Below are 22,312 nucleotides of genomic sequence, written 5' to 3' on the forward strand. Positions count from 1 at the left end.
GTGTGTGTGTGTGTGTGTGTGTGTGTGTGTGTGTGTGTGTGTGTGTGTGTGTGTGTGTGTGTGTGTGTGTGTGTCTGTGTATGTGTATGTGTGTCTGTGTATGGTGAATTGCGTGCCAGTGGGGGCTGTCTCACTGGTAGAAGCTCTTGCAGGGTTTTGTCAGCATCCGTCTAATGCTGTCAGTGTGTGTGAAGCCACATATATCCAAACCTTTCCTCCCTGCCGATCCTGCTCTATTTATCTGTCACACACTCCTCTTTCACACACAGACACACACACACATCTTTTTCTTGCACATGTTGAATATAAGATAAACGACTGCCTCAGTGCATCCACTCTGACCCCGTCTGCTGATGAGTTTCCGTCTGACTGCGTGAACTTGTAATACTTAGTTTTGTCCCCGCTCGATGTGTGTCAGTGTGTGAGCCATCAGTGTGTGTATCGGCTCCCTGGAGCTTACAGTGCAAGGGGTGAAAGTGTGTAACCCAGAGGCTGTGTGATGCGCTCTTCAGACACACACACACACAAACACACATCCTTAACTCTGATGCACACTGGCAAGCCAAGGACAGTTAGAGGACACTCGACTCATTGGTTCTGATTGTGAGTGGCAGAGATCAGTGTGTGTATGAGTGGTCGTGTTTGTCTAAAAGTGTGTGTGAGTGTGTATATTTCCCCTTACATGCCCTTAGCATCCGTTCCGTCTGCAAACACAGCAGGTGTTGACGTGTGTGGGCTCTGTTTTGTTGTTTTGTTGCAGTGATGCGTCTCCTGAAGGAGGGAGCAGACCTCAACATACACACTGCTGCTGGAGGATCATTGCTACATCTGGTGAGATACACACGCACACACACAGGTTTACAATCCACATTCATAACTGAACCAGTCATGTGTTCAGTGTTTCTCCAGCAGTGCTTCAAGAAACCTCTGTTTCTAAATGAAGGCTGTCCTTGTAATCTGCAGTGTGCTCGCCATGACAACGTGTTTGCAGCTGAACTCCTGATCGAGCGAGGCCTCAACGCCAACCTGCAGGATGAAGATCTCTGGACGGCCCTGCATGTAGCGTGTGTGTGTGACCATGCAGATGTGGTGCTGCTGCTGCTTCTGGTAAAAACACAAACACACAGACACATGCATGTGCACACAGCTTGGCAATTGTGCTCCTAAGTTCCTGGCAATTTCAAGCATGTCAGCTACAAACAGGATTAGTGTTTTGGCATAAGTCAATGTACCAACTCTGTGTTTTGAATGAGCTTCCATTTATGAGAGGGTTTAGATTAACAAAGTCTCCAAATCACGACTTTCTCCCACAAACCCAGCTGAATCACTGGAAATGAGAATATTCAGAAACGGGGCATTAGCTGGATATCAAAGAGAGCGCCTGCTCTGTGGGGGATGTTTCCGGCTCTTGTCGGCTCTGCCTTGACAAGAGCTGTGGTTGTACTGATTAGGGCCCCTGAAACGAGAGCAGGGCCAGCTGCCGGGGAGGGTGCACACATCCAGCACTCAGTCAGCTGGGCTTGTTCTGCGAGTGTTGATTAGACCCAGAGAGAAGGGCGTGACTACAGTGAGCAGCTTCGGTGAGATCCAGTTCCGCTTGGTTCTGCTGATTGGGTCCTGAGTGATTGCTGACTGTGGGTCTGTGGGGCAGGAAAGAGGCGCTCCAGAGTGGAACTGATATGTTTGAAGAGATGCCAGGAAGAGTGTGAAACTGACTGTACGACCAGTGGCTCGTGTGTTTTTGAGTTCACATGCAGCTTATTACCCTGAAGGTAAAGATTCATCGAGCAGGGCGGGAAATAGAGACGTCATATGCAATGTAAGCAGTGACTTACAACGGGCAATAGCATGAGAGAGATTTAATGTTGCTCCCTTGGAGGTTGTAACTGAAACTCTCCCATTTACCAAGACTGAACTGACCCTGGTTAAATAAGGTCGTATTTACACAGCCACCATGAAGGAACGAGGGATAGAGAGGGAAAAGAGAAGAAGAAGAGGAGGAAATATTTATGAAATCTGAAGATCAAGAGTCAAAGCTGAACCTTTTTTTTCATATAAACAGTTTTTTTCACCTGAATGTCATTGAACACAAACTGCTTTATATGTACATATGAAAACTTCTGTCGACATGTGAGAGCACCTGTGTGCATGCTTGTCAAGACAGATCAAGGAAGCTAGAAACGTCTTTATTCCCAAAAATGGTGCATGACGTGGGATAAACTTTTTATTTTTTGTGAGCACCAAAGGATTTCTGAAATAAGACCCCGAGGCACTCCTTGTCTAAAAATGGCTTCAGTCGGGCTTTGTTTCTGATGGAGATGTAATATCCCTTTTCTTCCGTTTATTCCTTCTGACACCCGTCTCCTCCAGCACAGCCCCTCACGGTGCCCAGTCATCCCGCTCTGTCCTCAAACCGCTGCCTTATCAGAGCTGTAAGTGGGTGATCTTCCCTCTGAATATAACAGGTTTACATTTTAATGAGAAGTGGAACAGTGGTCTCGCCAGACGAGCTTGACTGGCAGTTTTATCGCTGATGGGCACAGGGAGGAACAGTGCTGTTAATAAGTCCTAATCTATTGTGCCTCTTTCTCCATTTTTCCCCTCCCCTTGTCTCGTCCTCTGCGTCTCTGTCCTTGATTTCCTGTCTCCACTTCCTTCACAGAGAAGCAGGGACATTTTTGCTGACAGAGATGATACCGGGCTTGTCTTGTGGGAAAAGCAAGAGGAGGGTGTGTAGAGTGGAAGTCTGGCCGCTTTGTGGCTCCATGTCCGGGTTGGCAGTGATGTTAATTCTCTTATCTCCTGCCTCCAAACAGCAGGGGGGGAGTGAGCTGTTTCTAAACGATCTCATTCCCAACCCATTTCCAGATGAATTCCCAAAACCTATTTCTAGCTCCAGCTCTGGTGAATGTTTGTCACTGAAACCCATCCTGGGCTAACCGGCACTTTGCAGGCATTGTGGATTGTCTCTTAGCGACTGAAAACATGCTTTTGTGTTTGAATCAATCCCTCAAAATAACCAGTGTTAGTGTAAAACTGGAGGTTAAACCAGCGAGGTTAATGAACAAAAACAGACCCAAATACACATTTCCCATCAACGCTCCATTCAGCAGCACATAATTAGACATGGCTTGATGAATCCATCAGGATGAGTTGGCAGAGGCTCTTGATCCACAAGTGTTACATCTCAGCTGTCCTTCTATTCAGAGCCGCAGCCCACAAGATACTGATCAAATCTTCCTCTTTCACTGCCTCAATTATGCCTCCTTATAAAACTCGGGGCTGGAAAGTGACCGAATAGATGTGGGAAGCGATTAGAGTTAATTGCGTAGCATAATTCTTCTGCAGCATCTCCTTTCTGACGCCGTGTTAGAGGAAGGACTCTTGAAGAACAGAATAATAACCCCAGCTGTCTTAAAATGTTTTCCAGCAATGAACTTCAGCTGACTCCACATCAATGTTCATCCTTTTGTTCTTGCTGTCCCTGTGCTTGTGCAGGAATGTAGCAGTGCAGACAGATTCAGCACCACGATGTTATTTCTCACAGCTGCAGACTCAACAGGGTTACAGTAGCCATGTTGACCCACTTTCCGTGTTTGTAAATGATGAAAACTTCTGAACTCTTGAGTGCTTTGAAGTGAAAACGATTAACAGCAAGCCCCCGGCTTCCCCCCAAACTCCACCGATCCCCAGCTGAGGTTTCTGCTGATAATGTAGCTCGGCTTCCTTCAAACATGACACAAGTTCACCCATCAACTGTTGCACTTTCTTATGGTTCATAATCTCCTTAAATGATATCCCCAAACCTTCAAAGCCAGACTTTTTCTGAGTTTTGAACGCAGAGTTTGAAAAGTAGCTTTGCAGACTATTTGTTGATCATGAGTTTTGTGGCTGCAAATAACACATTCTGTTGTTTTCTGATCTTTGCACCGCTTTCTTTATGACGGGGGAGTGAAACAACAGAAAAACTGACTTTAATGATTTATGGTGATGTAGAAAAAGAGTGATCATTCCAGCAGAGTCTTGTTTTCAGTTTCCCACCACCGCAGAACAGCCCTCGTATCCCAATGAGCAGATGTTGCTTGCAATCAGTCATGAATAATGAAGCCATCACTTGATTGGAAAACAAACTTATTCTGGGAGATTTCTTTGTCTCAAATCTTCAAAGTTGTAAACTGGATTATGAAAGCATCTGATAAACAAGACAAGACAAGCGTAAAACATGCTGCATAGAGATGAGCTGTGTTAGCATTTGTGCTAAACGCAAAAGATAAAAAGGAAGCAAATTAAGATTTCTATAAGGAGAAATATCTGTATATTTTATTGGGCATTATTAAAATAGACTTCCCATTCCTTCATACAATAAGTATCTAGTATATGTATGTATATTATTAATGTATTTCCAGGTAGAATGTGTGGAGCGACTTTATTTCATGTGGATGATTTCCCCTGAGCAGTGACGGTCCAGCTCAGCATCGACAGCCCGAGGGATGACTCCCGGTGCATATTCAGTGCTTCTTATTGATTCTCTGGCAGTCACTCTGCGTAACAACTGCCATAATGAACCACAAACAGAGCAGCACGAACAGATTCCCATCTCCACAACATCCGAGGTGGATTCGCCGTATTGTGACGGCGGGGAAGCGTGTCGGGGTCAGGGGTCAACTTGTTAACCCCCTCTGAGCTTGGCGCAGCCGCTGGCCAACGCAGACTCATTTATATCTGTCAGCAGTTATGAGAGCTCAGAAACATGATTAATGTGAGCGGATCGATGACGAACGCATCACGCTTCCTCAGACATAATCGGCGTCTGTTGGGCTTTGTGACAGAACAGGAAGTCTGGATGAATTATTTCTATCATTGTGATTTTTTTATCGTCAAGTTTTGTAAAGAAGGAAAGGCCAAGGTGTAAGAATGTTTGAATTCATTCAGATTTTGTTGTTAAATGACATCTGCAGCTATTCAAGAAGGTGGTCAGTGATGAGATCGGCTTTCTGACAGAGAGAGATCTGTCAGCTGATAACTTCATCCAGCTGGAGCCCTGATGACTTTCCCTTTACCTTGAAGTGTCTTACCTGCATGTATGCACTCATTTTAACAGAGACCATCAGAGACAGGCTGTTAGGTTTTTAGGAGTGTGGATGAAGCAGCTTGACATTAAAGAAGGGATGGAGTGTGTGTATGTGTGTATGTGTGTAGTGGTGGGGAAGGGGCATAATATCCTCCCCCCTCTCTCTGACACACTCATCTCTGGGCTCCACTTTGCGATAAGGTTTCCAGTTTTCTCATGAATAGTCACAAAGCTGTGGCTTATAGCTGTTAATGTTAATTAATTCCCTTTGTTAACCCCTAACTAACCCTCCAATGTGAGCTAAATGGCTCCCACAAGGCCGCACACATGGGTGCACAATGAAACCGCAGAGCTCCACCAGAACAGATCCTCTGATAACTAGAGCTGACGGCATTGTGCTGCCTTTATCTCACTCTAACTGCTGAGATAAGAAATGTTTTCTGTGAAAATCCACAAAACATTTATTCTTAATTAAAAAAAAAAGCTGTGGTGTGATTAATAATCAGTTTACGAGCAAGTCTGTAATGTTTAACAGCTCGCTCCTCTCATCTTCTTCCCCCCTCCCACCCTCTGTGTCAGCTTCAGGACCAGGTCGTAAATCTCTTTGCAGCGCTGCAACCTGATCGTTTGCGTTCTATTAGCTGTAAATATTCAATAAGGATGCTCACTTAGAGTCCCCTGTCCCTGTTATCAGACCAGCTCCAGACAGGATCGTTACACCGGCTTGTCTTTTACGGTTTAGTCAAACAACAGCAAGCGATTTATGACTGGATGCTGACAATACCTGCTTGAAAGGATGCATGTAACTTTTAGTACCAAACCCCGAGGACAGGACGATAAGAAGGAACAGACAGGAGTCCACATGAGTGCGTTTTGCTTTGCTTGTACACATTTCTGCTCACCCGGTGAAGCACTGCAACGTTTTCTTAAATAACGAGAGCAGGAGAGTTCCTCTAAAGAGACGCAATCAATCATATCCATATTGTGACCTGCTGTAGTCAGAGTAGGAGTCATTAACGTAGCCCCAGGGAAGGTCTCTGGTGTTATCTCATGCTATAATAGAAAACTGCTCTGGCAGGGTCCTTGTTGCGTAAACACACATTAATCTTGTCATATGCACAAACACACGCTTGCTCCAGTGATCTCTGTGAACGTTAACCAACGCAGCCCCGCCCCCAACCTGGCGGTTAATTTAATGCATTCTTTAACTCACTGTATTGTCTGTTAAAGTCAATGTGGTTCTGCTCAGGTGAGACGCCTCTGGGAAACTGAGATAATCGTGCCTACTTAATCACAGGTTCAGGTCTGATGAATGGCTGTGACTAAGAACTGTTTGTTTGTGTCTCCTCTTTCTCCTCACACCCGTCCCAAAGGCCGGGGTGAATGTTCTACTGCAGGACGTGAACGGAAACATTCCTCTTGATTACGCCTCAGAGGGAACCGAGACCAGCTACATCCTCCGAAAACACCTGGAAGAAAACGGTATGCTCTGTCCTCCTCTGGTTTTGTTTTCCATTTCACTGTGAGAAAAAGGAGGAGAGAGGACTTTGGTTTTAGAAAGTTAATATTCAATTTCTCTCATTCAGGAAGTATTGGAGAGTGTGAATGCTTAATATATCTTGCCCACAGTTAAACAGCTCTGCATGTGTGGAGATGTGAAGGTGAAAGACGCCCACAGGCCTAATGACGGTGCATTTCCATCGGGTCGCTTTTCTCCCACAGAGAAAGAAGAAGGTCAACACAGGAGCTACAAATAACCAAGATAATGGCACTGGAGAGTTGGAGGCGCACAGAGTTGGAAATGGTAGAAGCACAGACGTAGAGTGACTGAGGGAGGAGGGGGCAAGTGTGAGAGTACAGAGAGCCTCAGAGAGGAATAGGAGAAAGAGGAGTGGGAGTCACACTGATAGATCGAGACAGGAACAGACATAGACAATGATGGAGGGTCTTCCCTTATATGTCTGCCATGAGAAATTCAAGCTACTCACCACAGACAGCTAACTCATCAAAGCTCACACCAACATACTCACACACAGCCGCTGAACTCCTTCCTGCGCCTGCCAGCCAGCCCCCGTGCTGATCCCTTCCCTCCTGCCTACCTTCAGCTCCCCAGATACCACCCCCCCTTCCCAACACTCTGGGCTTTGCCTCCATGAAACACTCATACTCACGCAGGCCCTCTCTGCCTCTGTTGCTATAGCAACTTGGCGGCATGCTCTCTTTTTCCACATGAAGTCGGTGCGCTTGTGGGAAAAACGACAGACCGTCCATGTGGCTCTGCATCAGGGAGAAATACCAAATTCTGTTTTTCTTCACCGCCGAGTCGCTTGTATTTGAAGTGACACCGGATTCCTCCACAGATCATCTCTGTGGAGGATGAAAGCTCTCCTCTGTAGCTTCACAGCTCTTCTGAGCATAAAGAAAAAACACCCAGTGGCTCTCATCTGACTGCAAACACAAACTTATTGATGAATTAATCCAACCAGTCTACCTGCAGAAAAAGTCCCATTAGTTGTGTGGCCTAGAGCTTATCCTCGTGAGCTATGGATCAATTGATAATCAATTCAGCCTATTACAGCCACCAAAGTCAGGTCAATGTGTGCATGTGATTATTTTACAGTGTAACGATCATTGGGTTAGGATAGACGTCCTGGTTGACCTCTGTGTCTCCTTTTTTCACAAATGGGTAAGAATGTTGACTGTAGTGTCATGTTTTTTTTTTGCCACAGTGTCAACGGGAAAAAATGGCAAAACTCTTTGCAACAACTCTTTACTGTTGAGGGTTAATAGATGGATGGATGATAGGTTAAATGAAAGCATTTCCACAAGAAGTGTAACTGTCTCTTTAAGCATGAGCTGCAAACTTTCTGTAATGTGTATTTTCTGACCTTATTTTCTTTTACCTTTGGCATTTTTTTTACCTGTAATCAACCAACGATCGCTGCACTGCCAGTCAAAGCTTCGTCTCACTCCTCTTTGTGTTATTTCTAGGTGTTGATGTTTCATCCATGCACACCATGAAGATGCAGAGATCCAACACGATGCTGTCGGACGTCAGACAGCTTGTAGCCTCTGGGGGAAGCCTCAACCAGCCCAATGATGAAGGGGTCACTCTGGTATGTAAACCCTTTCTCCCTCTGTAAGTTTGCTGTTTCCTGTTCTTTTCTAACGCCTTCTTTCGTTTCCTCTCTGAAGCTCCACATCGCCTGTGCCAGCGGCTACAGAGAGGTTGTGTCACTGTTGATGGAGAGCGGAGCCGACCCTCATCCTGCTGACAACCACTTTTGGACCCCTCTCCACCTGGCGGCAAAATACGGACAGGTAACATCCAGCTGTGCAACAAAACCTTAGATGTTTGAGGCCTCTTGAATTCATCTCACCACGCTGCATTGATCCAACATGATTAGAGTAGTTAATGAAATAACGAGGAAACTATTGATGGTTGCCTGAAGTCCCCTGCACACTCTGATAAACAGCCGCTCAGACTGTTGGTTCAGAGATGTCGAGCATGTGTGCATTTGTTGAAGAATTTTAGATGAGCCCTTTAATGGTCTCTCTTAGAGGAAAGGAGATTGATTTCCAGACGGGGCGGAGGAGGTAAGCGATGGGAAATGGAGGTTTGGGTGCAGTCCAAGTATGAAGGAAAGGAAGCGATAATGTTCAGATCTTGCTGACCCAACTAGATATTTAATTACATTTCTGGCCTGTGCCCCGTGTGCTTGGCTGCTGACTGAGAATTTTTACATTTGGTATTTAAAGTCACTCTTGACAGCTTCATCTTGCCTCGAGGAATGTTTTTTTTCCCTTTTAAGAGCTCTTTTCTCTCATATTTATCAGCCACCTTTCCTTTATATCCTTCTTCTCTCATGACCCCTCCTCCATTGATCCCCTAAATAGAACAATAACCTCCTGCTGTCTTTGTTTTCCAGACTTTCTGCCTGAAAAATTATTCTGTTCGTGTTTGTGTGTAAAATCTAAGTGCATTGGACTTAAGAATGGCAGTCTGGAGGATTGGAGAATCGATTAGGTTTCCCTTACAGAGCTAAATCACCTCAGCTATCAGCACTGGACTGCTGCCCCAGCTTTTCCTCATGCATACCAACTACTGTGTGAACACTCACGTACTGTCAGCACTGCCTTACAGCTGATCTGACACTGGCATGTCAGTGATGCAGGACATTATGTGTTGGAGGTGTGTGTGTGTGTTCGTCCAGCTAAGGAAATCTCACGCCCATTTAATAAGTGTTTTTTTTCTGTGAGGGGGAGTGAGAGGCAAACTGTGTTGCCTGGAAACGTTTGTTGGCGACTGTAACACGAGCTGCTACATTAAACCCAAAGACCCTTTCGTCAGTGTGGCATTCAAACCAGACTGACCCTTTAAGAAGATGTACGACCCTATTACTTCAGCTAATTAAGCCTTGCTCTCTCAGCATTGTGATAAGTTAGACCTTGGTGCTCTGCTGTCGGTTTGAGTCAAAGCTTTTTAAAGTAAGTCCTCTGGAGGGAGGAATTTCACTTTTTTTTTTTTTTTTTAATTCTTTGGACAAAATGACACTCCATAAATTCAGTTTCTAATGAAGGTACATGTGAAAGTCCTCTTCTGTTGTCATCTAAACTGATCTGACAAACATTATTAAGAGAAACCTGTTCTGTCTGAATGTACCAGCCATGAGGTTGCTTTGTACCCTCTGATCCCCATCCACTGATGACCTTTTCATGGTCCTGCTGTCAACTTTGACCCATTAAAGAGTTCAAATCCTGTGGTGCCACTGACGTGCTGTCAGTATTTATAGGGTGTGAGTGCAGCTGACGGGGTCTGTGGGCAGTAGGGACACTGTAGACTCATGCCCCAACAGCTGTTGACGAGGGGCAGAGCCAGGCTGCTGAATGTGCTGAATCACTCGTACATGCATACTGCGCAACATGATTTATTACTGCGCTTGTCCGAAGAAGTTTCTGGAGTTGGAGTTGTTTTGAACTGAAATTAAAAAAGTCTGTGTTTTATTGATTTAATTAAATAACTTTTGCAAAGTGGTGGGACCCTCTGGAGTAATATTAAAAAAGAAGCATGAAAGCAGAAATAAGAGGCTGAAATAGAGGCTGAGTATGGGTGATGATCAAGAAACTTGGGGGGATTGTGGCTGCTGATAGTACCAAGACTTGTGCATCATTCGCCCTATTTGCTGTCCTATCTAAAAGTATAATTTACACCCACTAAGTTTTGCACTCAATGGTGACCAAGGGTGTATTCACACCTGTGGCTTGTTGTATTTGTTCTGATTCAGGGGCAAAAATGATACAATTGTAGTGGTTGTCACCTGGTGTATGTGTTCACAAGGCAAAAGTCTCTTGCGGTCCAAAGTTGTAAACAAGTGCCACATGCGATCAATTTTTTTTCTCTCATTGGCCAGAAATCATACCCAGAAGGCAGGGAGTTTCCTTATCTGCATTCATTCATTCATTTATCATTCATTCATTCATGTTCTTACCCGCTTTCCACTGGGAAGAACAGCCATGGAGCATCAACAATGTGTGTGGCTAGTTAGCATATATCTGGCTCATGTACCAGTATGCGCTGTATGGTCAACATATGTAGTTTTTAAAAGTCCCAACCGCGTCAAGGCACTTTTTTAAGGCACTTCATTTCTTTACTGCTCCGCGTGAGCCCACAACTCATTTTCCTCAGCTCCTCAACTTTCTCTTCTTCTGCTGCTGTAGTTGATTCTTCTACTTGTTCTTCTTCTACTGTTTTGACTGTACAGTTGTCAACCAAGCTCATTACTTCCCCCATTACTACAGTGTGAGCCACAGTTATGAGTCAGTTGTGCCAGTTGCTGGGGTGTTTTTGTTCTCACTGCACAGGAACCACTACAGGGCTTGAATGGAAGCAAGCTGAGACCACCTTTTTTTTGCGATCTCGACCAGCTTGTTTTGTCCCGCATCCGAGCCAATTGCCATGTTCATATAAGCCCAAACGAAACCAGGTTTTTTGGGGTGCTGCTCACTGTTTCTGAATAACTGCCCCAAACGACCTGAGTGGGAACACACCCTAAAATGAGCTGCTAGCATCTCCACTGTGTGCAGCCCTCAGCTGGGCTATGTACTTTATCTTGATGTTTCTAAGTTTGATGTATGATACTATGAGCTGAATAGAGAGAGTAAGCTTTGACTTTACACACACCCAATAATAATGAAGAAAAACTAAGAAGAAATGCACCAGATTAATGCAAAAACATTGTGAAATATAAAATCTGTCATTAAATCAGGATTTTTTGGCAGTAACTGGCACTTTAGAGCTCAGTCTGACATGTCAGAAAGTATTTGTGTGAAGTGCACAGTAAGAATTGATGCATTAGGCTCATTATTGTCATACAATGTTTCCCAAGACCTTGAGATGTCTGAGAAGCTTTTGCTGCACTCACATCTCAATGTGTGAAACGCAGAGATATTTTTCTGGGTCACGTCATTTTTCGTCTATAACCAGAAAATGATGAAGAAGATCTTTGTCTGCTGTCGATAGTTTGTGTCATACTGCTCTACCTAACTAATCATGAATGCCAGTCACCAGCGAGATCTCAGAGAAGTTCAACTTCCATTCAAAGCTGCTGTTACTCGACGGTGGTGGAGTGAAGGTGGTGAAAGCAGAACAATGAGAGGAGAGAGGTCAAGAGTCAGAGTGTGTGAGCTCAGAGACAGAGGTGACAGACGTCACTGCAGACCACAATGAGGGTCTTCTGCTGTGACATGTGATGGACGATATTATAAAAGAACCTCCTCAGTTTGGGTCAACACTTGTCATGTCTGATATGCTCTGAACGTCTCATCTGTCTGACGTTTGAAGTCTGAGCCCGTGTCACAGCGAGTCTCACATTTACATATCCTCATCTGCTCTGTAGCAATGCAGCCACTTTTAATACAAGGATCCTCAAAAAACATATTGAAATCTTCTCTTAAGTGCTTTTTTATTCATGTTCTGGTGGTTTTAAAAGAAGATTCAGTTAATGGTGCCCTCGAAATGTTTGAATCTCTCTGTGATCTAATGAAAATGGATTTGGCTGTTTCTCCCGTCTCTTACAGACAAGCATCGTTAGCCAGCTCCTGCGGCACGGAGCGAACCCGACTCTACTGAACTGCAACCAGGACAAGCCCTCAGGTAACACATTAAGGCATTCACACACATAGAAAAACACACACGCACGCACACACACACACACACACACACACACACACACACACACACACACACACACACACACACACACACACACACACACACACACACACACACACACACACACACACACACACACACACACACACACACACAAATACTGCCGCTGGAATGGGCTTTACATGTTTTTCACAAGTGAGGGAGGTAATGAAGCAAAACAGCAGAGAGATGGATTTTCACTTATTCAGTGGAGAATGTGCAAATGCATTAATAATCACAGTGATAATGTAAAACAAAGGCTTTCTCTCGCTCTCTGACACACACGTTCACACAATCTAACACACAGTAAATGAGGCTTTGTCATAATCAGTCTCTGTTTTGCCTATCTGTGCTCATCTGAGGGGATTTGCAAAGAACTCATTATTAATGGAAGGAAACATTAACACCTTGTTCACACTCACCCTCAAACACACACTCTGATTAAACTCTGGTGTTAGCCATACTCCAGAGGCTCTGGTGTTATTAAATCTCTAATGATCATAAATATTACAGTATTACATGTGTTGTTAATTTCAGAATTGTGTGTGCAGGATGAACAGTTTATATTTACATAAAGACAGGTTGTTTTGATTGGGTTATTATAGGATACAATAAAAAAATACGCACATTTCATAACCATTCCCAGTGAGAATTAAGCTTTAGATCTTTTTAAATCCTCTGTTGAAATAAAATCGCCAAGGAGGTTATGTTTTAGGGAGAGTTTTTTGTTTGTCTGTGAACAACATAACTCAAAAAGTAACAAACAGATCTTGATGAAATTTTCAGGAAATTTTCAGAATGAGATAAGGAAGAAGTGATTAAATTTTAGAGGTGATCCTGATCACCGTCTGGATCCAGGATTTTTTTAAAGGGTTCTTTATCATTGTGATATAGGGCTGTTTTCACCATATGTGTAAATAACTCCACAATAAATGGTCGGATTGCTTTGCAAAACAATACAAGACAAGGTCAAGGTAATTTCTGACAGATGTTAAAGTATGATCCAAATCCTGCCAATATTATGGACACTAAGATCCTGAATATGAAATATGTACTGAGTCATTATAATTTTCAGCACTGTCAGGTAACAAATTATGGTATAGTAGTTTTTTGCAAAGTTAGCATCCTACTTTCTCCAAAATACACAAAGTAATTTACTGTTTGACGTCTAGAGCAGAAACCAAAAGAACCGCCCCCCTTTTACTTCTTAAACTATTTAGAAGTAATTTGTTTTTACAATAGTGTTTTGATCTTCTCTTCTGTTACTGTTCATGCCTTTTTTATGCTTTACGATTCTGTTTGGCTGCCAGGAGATTTTTTTAATTTACCTCATTGGGACTTTCTGATTAAGTAAAGGTTAAAACCAAAACAACTTCATTACCAAATATGCTTTAGTGTGAGTTCTACAAGTAAAATGTCATTCTTCACATCTTTGCTGTTATACTCTGATTCAGACAACTTTGCCCCATGGGGCATTTAGTGTGGAGCAGCTCATACACACAAAAGAGATGCACAAACGAAGACAAGTTGACAAGTTGAAAGTTAAGGACGTATACAAGACTTAAAGAGGACAATGGTACTCTGCATGATTATAAGTTAGCCAGGCTGAATACAAACTTTCAATAAAAGAAATATAAAATATATGTCGCGCGAAGATCAAAGATTGTTCTGCATTCAGTCATCTGATCTGAGATGAACTATTCTGAAAAGCAGTTTGTTTTAAATGCAGGTAAAACATACCGGCGCTGTGAAGGCAACGAGGAGAACTCATCAAAGAGTACACGACCAGAAAAGGCTGAAATACTTTCTGCCTTTCTGAGTGTCTGCTGGTTAAAAAATGAGCTCAAGTCTCACTGTTTTACATTGATTATTTTTGAACAGATTTTAACAATCCTTGTAAGGCTGTTCCTATCTTTAACAGAGAGTTTTCAAAACCAACAGATTAAAGAGAAACAGAGGAGACTCTCACTTTAACTGTAATGACCTTGGCATGGCCATAGACATGTTCAAGTCCCCCTCTGGTCTTAGAGGATGAATAATGGAGCCAAAGAAAGAAGTCATCACATTAGAAATTCCAGCTTTGGCTTACTTTCACCTCACCTTGAAGCTGACAGAAGGATAAAGTCCAGCCTGACTCACCACTGGAACATTTTTGTCTCATTTTTCTGTTACCTGTGAAGATTGTCAAATTCACTTTCACAAAGTTTCCGAATTCCTCTCTTTCATCATAAAACCAGGCTGCAGATGAATGTGATTGTGTCACTGGTGTTGAAATATGTCACCCTGAGGGGCCCTGGTCTCCTGACCCCCCTCATTGTGTGACAGAATATCAACACTGCCTCCAACTATTTCCATGGCTTCATCACACCTCTGACTGCCCTGCTCCCGCCTTAATCAATAACCCCTTCCAACGTGTAGCCTGAGATAAGACGTGAGACAAGCCCACTGAGAGCGAGCCCCCCCCACCCACATCCACATGAGGAAAAGAGGGAGAGAGGGAGCAGGAGATGGGAATGTGAGAGGCTGTCAGTCACAAATCGAAATGAAAAGACGGGATGGAGCCGCTTCCCTCCCTGGTGTCCTGTTAGACCTCATTACAGAGAGGGGGATCTTAACTACTCCTTCCTCCTAACATGCTGGGCTTGACATGCTGCACCAGGGTGTGAGTAAGACGAGAGAACAGAGAGGCACTGCTTTTCACTGGTGGCACTGAATATTTCAGTTATTCTGGATTTTTGATCTCTATCCAAATAATACTATCTTTATTTATACAGCACCTTTTAAAGACTGTTCAAAGACTTTTATGCTTACAAGGCAAAAATGGGGAAACTTAGAGGGCATCACAACAATAAGAAGGCCAGACGCAGCAAAAAATGGAAAAATAAAAGATGCAAGGGTGAAAAAAAGAAGGAAAGCAGGTGTTAAAGTCTATTTTTCTTTGTGGATTTTAAGTTTTCAAAACAAGAAGCTCTTCTGATGATCGTGTTCTGTGTGTATAAATAGAAGTTGCTGCATCTGAGCCAATAGCTGATATGCTGCTGAACGCTGAGGAGAGCTGGCTGCAGAGGCTAAAGGACCCCTCTGCTCCTCCACTCTCCACCGACCAACGCTACGACGGCGGCTCACATGACCTCAACACTCCTCTCAAGAACTTGTAGGTCAACCGTTCACACAGCACACTTCTTACCCTTGTTTACAACAGATTGGACCCATTCTTTCACTTTTTGTCGTTTTCAAACCCCTCGCTTTTCCACCTTTCACTCAGAAACCCGTTGGGTCTCTCTATCTCGAAGCGGGACAGCCTGCTGGAGAAGTGTGCCATGTTCAGAGAGGCGGGAGGTGCGCTGAGCCGACAGCCCTCCCAGGACAACGGCCTGGATGGCCCATTCAGCTCAGGAGCCAGCAAACTGGAGCAGGTACCCTTCTCTTCTCCTAGAAACAAGAACATTTATAACCTTTTGTGTTTTATGGGGAAACTTGAAGAGAAAGATTTTATACTTTTCAGTTCCATAAATTACGTGGGGGTTTGCCGAACACAAAAAGAACACACAAGATTTCTATTTCAAATTATACCGACAGACCCTTCAATTCTTTCATGTCCCCAAGTGCTAAAAAACATTTCCCATCTGCTCCTTCTGCCTGTTTGGTTTTTGAATCTTGGACACGAGTGCCTTGATTACTTAGGAAGAGAGTTTCATTAGCCTGAAGCGTTTCCCAACTGGCTGGCTGAGGCTCTGACAAAAAGAAATCGAAACATAAAATGTGTGGAAATGTGAGTCATTAAGTTTTGATTTAGCAGAGAGAATTAAAGGGAATTAAGAATTTACATACTGTGCTGCATATTTCATTTGATTTACATTTGATATTCAAGGAGCTGTGTAGAAAGTGATCCACGTTGAGTTCAAAAAGGAAAAATCATAGTTTCATAAGAGCGTTGCATTTTAATTGGATAGACTTTAAACTAATTTTTTAACATCTCTCCTTCTTTAAGCTCCGAACCTTTTTATCTTTCTTCAGGTCAAGTTGATGCCGCCAGCTCCCAACGATGACCTGGCGTCCCTCAGCGAGCTGACAGACAGCAGCCTCCTCTACGAGATGCAGAAGCGCTTTGGCAACGACCAAATCTACGTAAGACCCAAGCTTCCTTGCACCATCATCAAAAATGCAAACATGCAGATCCCAAAACACTCAGCAGACAGAGAGAAAAACAAACCTGTGTTTTCTCTCGGGCAGAATTGGACCACTGTAGTGATTTATTTGTTGTGGGTTGTTGTTTTGTTGATGTTCTGGGAGCTCGATTTTTGTATCACAACACAAATTCTTCATACCCAGGAGCAGTGCAGTAATGCTTCCTCTGGAGAAAATACAAAAAGTGGTTTAACAGTACTGTACTTCCTCTCCTTCAAACTGTAGAGTAAATATTTTATTCCCCAACATCTCTGAACTAATTTTCTGATCTTTGGTAAATCTGTTAGTTTGAATAAAGTCCAAAATCTGGCTTTTACATCTTTAAATTTAACTGGAATATGAAAGTAGTGAATGAAATAATATGGAGGAAAAAAAAGTGTGTGCACTGAAGCAGTTTGCAAGTGAGCCATAGTACTTCATTCTGATATTTGTCAAGAGTTGCACTTGAGCAGTACAGAACACAAAGCAAAACTTAGAAAATGAAGACAGGAAAGTTTGGCTGTGCCTTGACTTCAAAGCATAGGCGCAAATCCGGGGGGGGGGCGCAGGGGTCATGTCCCCCCCTTCCATAAAGTTGTCCCCCCTAAAAAAATCCAGTTGTAATTAATTTTCTAATAGTAAGGTTTTTTTTTTCAATTGTGTAATACAAGTCATGCTACTTAAAACACAATGATTGACGAGTTTAACTATTGAAAGATCACGCACACACCCCTCCCCGCACGATCCTCGCAGTGGTTTGATCCAATCTATTTCTCATGGCACGGATGCTGCAGCCGCGCACATAAATAATTGCATACAGACAGAGAGGAGGGTCGCGGTCAAGTAAGTAGCTTTCACTGAAAGACTTATCAATCATAACTTCACTTGTTAAACAGACACACAGAGAAAATGAAAAGCAAATGTCAACTCCTTTTTCCGAAGTCTGACAGTATGCTTTAAAAAAAAAAAAAAGGCGCTGATTGAGCTTTCCATCCGATGTGGTGCGCACACACAGACTACAGAGCGCCGAGGATCGTGATTAAGTGCATTAAAACACTGAACAATTTATAAGTTTATTATCACACCGTTTTCTGCTGGCTGGCAAACAGCCTCTCCTCTATGATGCAAAGAAGGCTGTGACATATAAGACAGACAGGTGACGTGCTGACATCCTCGTCCCCTCATTTATGACACAAATATTAAAACTATTTAAGATGCCTCTTGTGAGATAGAGGCATCTCTAGTGAGATTTATGAATTCATAGATGAAGCCATTATTTATTAAAGTCTTATGTTCTATTCTAGATTTATTGATTTAAAAATAAAGTAGTTATGACTGTGACTTAGATCTTGAATAGATCCAGTTTCTAATTCCATTCTGACTGTTAATTTTAAACCCTTATTGTCCTCCAATTAAAATCAACACTTTTTCATTAATTTGGATATAAAATACTAATTATTGAGTTCATAGTGTTATGGATGTGTTGCCCCCACATTCCTGCCAAAACATTTTTTCATGAACTAAAGGAAAATGAAATCTAGGCTGATTATCCATAGTTGGGACTAGTCACTGTTTAATATCACAATATAAAACAACACAGTAAAAATTATAGCATTTATTTTTATGTCCCCCCCTAGGAATCAGTCTCTGAAATTTTACTGTTTATTGTCCCCCCCAACAATGAAACGGGATTTTCGCCCCTGCTTCAAAGTATTTATTTGTTTACTGCCAACTCTAAAAGCACCAAACTGACTTGCACCGTTTGTCTGGGACCAGCTTTTCTGAGGGATCACAGGAAAGAGAGGCCACAGCACAGAGCCTATCTGCAGCTTAACAACGCAGACATACAACCCTGAGCAGTTTCAGAAATGTCAAAAATGGAAGAAAGAGGAAGTGGCCATTAACAGGTGAAATTAGAAAGAGAGTTTACGCTTATGGTGCTGAATTTAAAGTTAGTGAGGCAGTTGCTATTAAAATGTGCCCATGTCTGACACGTTTACCATATTACCATTTTGTTTTGACTTAACAAAATTTTTATTAATTTCTATACTGATTAATACAATACAGTATGCTCTTGGAATGAGTGTAATGTACAGAAATATATGGAAAAGGATCAGCAACTTCCTCCTTCATTCCTTCAAATCCCAGTCTACTGCCAGATGGTCACATCAGTGTGCTTTTATATCAAATTCTGGTCCAGACAAGGTCCTTGTGTCTTTTTGCGTTGTTTTGTTTCAGCCAGTGACTGAGTAGCAAACCTTCGAGATTGAAACAGGACATGAGGTCTTTCAGCCTCTGACTGTGGGTGGGGTAGCATCCTCCCACCTCACACGCACCGCACACCCTTAGAGTTCGGCATTTAATAGGAGTATGGTTAGCATCCTCCTCCCCAGTACCAAAAATAGCCACTGTAGGATCAGGTTGCAAGGTTATGTTCAGGATTTGTGAAGAAGTTTCAAAGACTTCTCTCTAAAGATTTTCAGGACAACTTCAGATGAAGGCAGACGGCAGTCCATAAACCCACAGACAGAAACGGTACAACACAACTGAGCATTTATTTCCAGTTCTCTCACAAATATTTGACCCAAAAACATTTAAATTGAATGTGAAATTATTTTACTACATCCATATTGTCCCTGTCCTCAAATCTGGCCTCTTCTTGAATCTAGGGAGTGTAATAGAATAGCTCAATTCAAATATGACAGTGAGCTCTGCCCCTTCTTTTTGATCTGACTCGTGTCAGATTGAAACCTCTCAAACATGCTTCCACTGGTGACAATTGCAAAATCAATACCAGCGTAGAGTGATTAGAAAGCAGAATCCATAACTATATTCAGGAGTTAAATACCTCCATCTCCAACAAAGAGTCCGTTTTATATCCCTGTCATTTTTTCCTGCTTTAAAAGTGTCCCACAGCTCCCCATGGGGACTGAGCCCTTGAAAGACTGGAACCAGATCAATGTGGAGCAGTCCTGTGCTCTCTATTCTTGTAAGAGGCGGTAATAGTGTGTTATTATGGAAACCCAGATGGGCGACAGACAGTAGGGTTGGTCACAGTTGGGGGAAGAGATAAAGAGAGTGGATGGGTGGATAAGGGAAAGAGGGATGATTTGATTGACTTTACAGCACAGTTCATTTTAGAAGAAGAAAGGGAGGAAGGAAAATTAGCAGAAGTGCAGTTATTGAGAGGATATTATGCACTCCTTACCTCAGCGTGCCAATCTTTTGTCACGTGTCACCGTGATATTTCTGAAAACATTTAATTCTTCTTGTCTCCATGCATGTTGTTCTGTCTATATGAATTGAAGCATTTCAGTGAAGGGTGCTCAAACCAGAGATAAAGAAAGGGATAGAAGTAGGTGGAGGACAAAGGCAATGAACGCTCCATATGTGCCCAGCAGGGTGGTCAGAGACGGGGCTTTGATGAGTGGTCTGCCACCTTGTGCCAGGAGAGAAGGACCACAGCACCGCTAAACCCCTGAGGAGGGAGGCAAAGAAAAAAATTGGGACAGACACACTCATAAAGAGCCTGGATTGTTCACAGGCATGTCATGAGATCAAACTGTGGACAGTGAGGAAGTGACGCTCTGTTCTTGGACAGGATCTACTGGCTCTAAAGTTGTGGGATGAATGTTGCTTTGTGTCCGCGAGCTGTGGGAATTTGTTCAAGTCATTAACCTTGTGTTCGGGCCCGAGGACAGAGCAGCGTGTTACAGAATGTTAGCAGTGTCTGCATGCTCCCAGGGGAGAGGGTGCTGGCTTACAAACAGCCTGCAGGACTCTTAGGAGGACATAGAGGGTTAGCGTTTTAGTGGAAAAGCTCACAAATTGGTTATTTTGACCTAAATGTCCCCAGGAGGTGTGTGTGTATGTGTGTGTTTGTGCTGGAGGACAGATCGTAGACCCCTTTCTCACCTTTTTTTGCTATAAGATTATCATATCTGTTATGGTAATGGTGTCTACCACCATGAATACTGAAGAGAAAGAAGAGGGCTGCACTTCAATTTTCAGGTCGATGTTCGCTTCAGGCACTCAGTAAGTAATTAACCTAGCTTCAATCTGTTTGTGTGTCAAAACAGGACGTCGGAGCACAGCTTTGTGTGCTCAAAGATGCACCCTTGGATTGTTCCGTATCAGAGAGTAAAGGTGACTTCAGGTCTGTTTTGTTGTGTTTTGCAGACTTACATCGGACACATCCTCCTGCTGGTTAATCCCAACAAAGAGCTGCCCATTTACTCCACTTTGGTAAGCGTGCCTTTAACTTTCTGTGGCAGTCTTTTCCTCTTTAAATGTCAAATCTGCAGGTCAGTGATCCCTGTTGCAAACATGCAGCATGTCTGCAGGAAACACAGACAGTCCTCTTTGAACAGAGTCGTGTTTGCTGTATAAGAAGAACATAAACGGCTGAAATGGACCTTGTGGTTGATAAATAATGCAGCTTTCCTGTCAGTGATACACAGCACAGAGCTGAGTCTGCACCAGCGTAGGAAAAGAGGGCTTCAGTTTGGTTGGTTTACACACAAACACACACACACACACACCCTCTCAGAATCAAACAGACTTTATCTCCTCTATAAAGACTTAATTATAAAAGCTCTCTTTTATCTGTGAAACGCAGCATTTCTTACAAGAGCAACAGCTCAGGGAGTGACTCACAGGTGCGTGTGTGTGCGTGCGTGTGTGTGTGTGTGTGTGTGTGCGTGTGTGTGTGCGTGTGTGTGTGCGTGTGTGTGTGTGTGTGTGTGTGTGTGTGTGTGTGTGTGTGTGACCTTAATTTAAATAGTCATTTTGAAATGGCTGATTTAATGCCAGCTTAGCACTTGCCCATGTGGACCCAAGAGGAGCTGACTGAAGGAGGAGACATCTTCTCCTGCCATGACAGAATGAAGCCAGCCCCCCATCATACACACACACTCATTCACACATACACACACACACCGCCTGCCTGAGTCTGGAACCACTCCAGGCCTCCACACCCAGCTGAGAGAGTGAGTGGAGGAGCAGGGAGGAGCCCGTGTGTGAAGGGCATATGCCACAACATGTGTGATCTGCTGGCCGTCTGTCACCCTCTGTGGTGTGGTGGGCCACAACCCATCCTCCATACCACACGGGCACACACACACACACACACACACACACACACACACACACCTGCTGGTGCGGGTAGAGAGATGGCTGACACATCAGTCATCCTGAAGCTCAGTATAGGAGTCAGCTGGGGGTTACTGTCTGATACACACAGAGCAGTTTGAAGAAAGGTAGAAAAAAAAATCTGACGGTTATGTATCTTTTATTCTTCCTTTGGCATAAATTTTGCACAGCTGTCTTCAAAGTCCTTTTAAACTCTCACCGCTCCTCTCTGATAAAACACTTTCTTCCAGGGGTGTGAAGACTTCTTTAAATGGGAACATCTGAATATTTGCAAAACTGAACCAAGACATAAAAATGCAGAGATGTCTGCATGAAAGGACTGACTCCCTGTGTTATGCTGATCATTTGACAGTGTGAAAAAATATTGGAGATCCCTTAAGACTGTGCTTTCTCCGGACCTGCTGGAGCTTCAGAAGCTGCAGACAGATGTTAGTCATGGCGTTAATCAGTCTTGTTGCGTAGTATGTGGTAAAAAGTAAGGATAGACCAATATGGATTTTTTGGGGGCCGATACCAATACCGATTATTAGTAGGCAAGGAGGCCGATAACTGATACTTAAAGCCGATATTCACTTGCAATCAAAATGAAAATATTGGCGCAAAAAAATTTGAACAATACAAACTCCAACACTTGACTGCATTCAAATGCCTTCAAGCATATGTTTATTAAACAGCTCCCATGCTTAGCAGCATGTTTTATAAAGTTAAATGAA

The 22,312-nt window shown here is 43.2% G+C and overlaps 1 protein-coding gene across 6 annotated transcripts in view; it reads left to right on the plus strand.

Moving 5' to 3' along the window:
- Positions 1-22,312, plus strand: part of myo16 (myosin XVI) — a 98,169-nt gene that overhangs the window by 34,451 nt on the left and 41,406 nt on the right. For all 6 annotated transcript variants that reach the window (XR_012599896.1, XM_074694618.1, XM_074694615.1 and 3 more), the window contains 10 exons: positions 761-831; positions 964-1,107; positions 6,445-6,553; positions 8,063-8,187; positions 8,267-8,392; positions 12,149-12,224; positions 15,285-15,435; positions 15,547-15,697; positions 16,299-16,409; positions 20,628-20,693. Coding sequence is in view for 5 of the 6 variants with exons in the window: in XM_074694618.1 (XP_074550719.1) it covers positions 761-831; positions 964-1,107; positions 6,445-6,553; positions 8,063-8,187; positions 8,267-8,392; positions 12,149-12,224; positions 15,285-15,435; positions 15,547-15,697; positions 16,299-16,409; positions 20,628-20,693 (1,130 nt within the window). In the remaining variant the exon portion in view is untranslated. The remainder of the gene's footprint in view (positions 1-760; positions 832-963; positions 1,108-6,444; positions 6,554-8,062; positions 8,188-8,266; positions 8,393-12,148; positions 12,225-15,284; positions 15,436-15,546; positions 15,698-16,298; positions 16,410-20,627; positions 20,694-22,312) is intronic.

This window comes from Halichoeres trimaculatus, unplaced genomic scaffold, assembly GCF_033239565.1.
Source record: "Halichoeres trimaculatus isolate MK-OKI-2021-1 unplaced genomic scaffold, fHalTri1.1 fHalTri1_scaffold_19, whole genome shotgun sequence".
In the NCBI taxonomy this organism is placed as follows: domain Eukaryota; kingdom Metazoa; phylum Chordata; class Actinopteri; order Labriformes; family Labridae; genus Halichoeres; species Halichoeres trimaculatus.